Source organism: Nicotiana tomentosiformis, chromosome 7 (assembly GCF_000390325.3).
Source record: "Nicotiana tomentosiformis chromosome 7, ASM39032v3, whole genome shotgun sequence".
Classification (NCBI taxonomy): Eukaryota; Viridiplantae; Streptophyta; class Magnoliopsida; order Solanales; family Solanaceae; genus Nicotiana; species Nicotiana tomentosiformis.
In genome coordinates this window covers 89,421,272-89,423,036 of record NC_090818.1, presented here as the reverse complement: position 1 = coordinate 89,423,036, position 1,765 = coordinate 89,421,272, and the positions used below count along the sequence as shown (strand labels likewise).

General features: G+C 42.0%; 1 protein-coding gene across 1 annotated transcript; it reads left to right on the top strand.

Moving 5' to 3' along the window:
* The first annotated feature begins 244 nt into the window (after positions 1–244).
* Positions 245–923, top strand: LOC138895967 (uncharacterized). The gene is made up of 2 exons (XM_070180735.1): positions 245–753; positions 893–923. The coding sequence occupies exons 1-2, from the start codon at positions 245–247 to the stop codon at positions 921–923; spliced, it is 540 nt and encodes a 179-aa protein (XP_070036836.1).
* The last annotated feature ends 842 nt before the right edge of the window (positions 924–1,765 follow it).

Here is a 1,765-nt window from a genome sequence, read left to right as displayed (position 1 = left end):
TCTCATCTCAGATCGCGGCGCTCAGTTTACTTCATGTTTCTGGAGAGCAGTTCAGCGTCAGTTGGGCACGTGGGTTGAGTTGAGCACCGCATTTCACCCTCAGTCAAATAGGAAATTCGAGCGGACCATTCAGATTTTGGAGGAGATGTTGAGAGCTTGTGTCATAGATTTCGAAGTCTAATGTGATTAGTTTCTTCCTTTAGAAGAGTTTGCATACAATAATAGCTATCAGTCGAGGATCCATATGGCTCTGTATTATTCATTATATGGAAGACGATGTCGTTCTTTGGTTGGTTGGTTTGAGCCTAGGGAAGCTAGATTATTAAGCACAACTATGGTTCGTGATGCTCCAGAGAATGTGAAGTTAATTCAGGAGAGTCTTCATATGGTGGAGTCCAGGCAGAAGAGTTACGCTGATAGGAAGGATCGTGATGTGGCATTCATGGTGAGTGAGAAGGTTATACTTAGATATTTTTCTATGAAGGGTGTGTTGAGGTTTGGGAAGAAGGACAAGTTGATCCCTCGGTATCTTGATCCATTCAAGGTGTTGTTGAGAGTTGGTGAGGTGGCCTACAGACATGCTTTGCCACCCATCTTGTTGGGAGTTCATTCAGTGTTTCATGTTTTCATCATTCGGAAGTATTATGAGGATCAGTCACACGTGTTAGATTTTAGTTCAGTGCAGTTGGATGAGAATCTTGCTCATAAAGAAGAGTCGATGGCCATTTTTAATAGGCAGGTTCAAAAGCTAAGGTCTAAATTAGTTCGAGGACGACATTTATTTAAGAGGGGGAATGTAATGACTTGGCCGGTTGTTTTATGTATTTTAGCTTTGTTCCCGTATGTGATTCTTACTGTATGCTTGTTTGTTATTTTGAGACTTGTGGGATAGCTGGTTTGGTTTCATGAAGGCTTTGGAATGAATTGGAACACTTAGATCCACGGTTGGAAGCTTTAGTTATAAGAGTTGATCATGGTTAGCATTTTGTGTAAATGATCTCGGATCGGTGTTTTAATGGTTCCAATAGGTTTGTATGGTAATTTTGTAATAAGGTGTATGTCCAGATTCGGATTTGGAGGTTCTTAGGATATACGTTTTGGCTCTAATTGTCAAAAGTTGGAAATTTGAAAGTTTGGAAAGTTCTTAAGATTTACCGTGGGTTGAATTTGAGGCTATCAGGTTTGGATTGTTGTTCTGGGACTTGGTATAGGTCCGTTTAGCTGTTTGGAACTTTTTTGCAAAGTTTGGGTTCATTCCATATTGGTTAGGCTTGAATCAGATGCTTTGTTGTGAATGTTGAAGTTCTAGAACTTTAAGAAATGTATTATGTGTTTTGGTGTTCGATTTCTTGTTATGGGTGTTATTTAGATGATTTGAGATAATGAGCGAGCTCTTATATGGTTTAAATACTTATTGGTGTGCTTGGAAGGGATCCCGGGTGGCTCAAGTGATTTTTGGACCGCCCGGATCGTTTTGAAAGTTGCAGACTTTGCTGGTGTAAGGTCCTTCTTCACAATCGTGGAGGTTGGATCGCGATCGAGGAGTGCATTTGAGCGGGGCCGGATCTTTCTTTTTCGCATTCGCGATACAAGGGTCATGTTCGTGATAGGTGAGGTAGTTTGGCTTTCACGTTCATGACCAGGGCATCTCATTTGCGCTGCAGTGAGGCAGGTCGGGGATGGTCAAGTGCTTGGCCTTCACATTCGTGGAAAGGGGACCGCATTCGCGTAAGCTTGTGGAGTTTGTGTATCGTGATCATGGGCT

Coding starts and splice junctions, on each gene's coding strand:
- LOC138895967 (XM_070180735.1), top strand. CDS start 245: ATGGCTCTGTATTATTCATTATATGGAAGACGATGTCGTTCTTTGGTT. Junction 754..892: donor AGGCAGGTTCAAAAGCTAAG/GTCTAAATTAGT, acceptor CTTGTGGGATAG/CTGGTTTGGTTTCATGAAGG.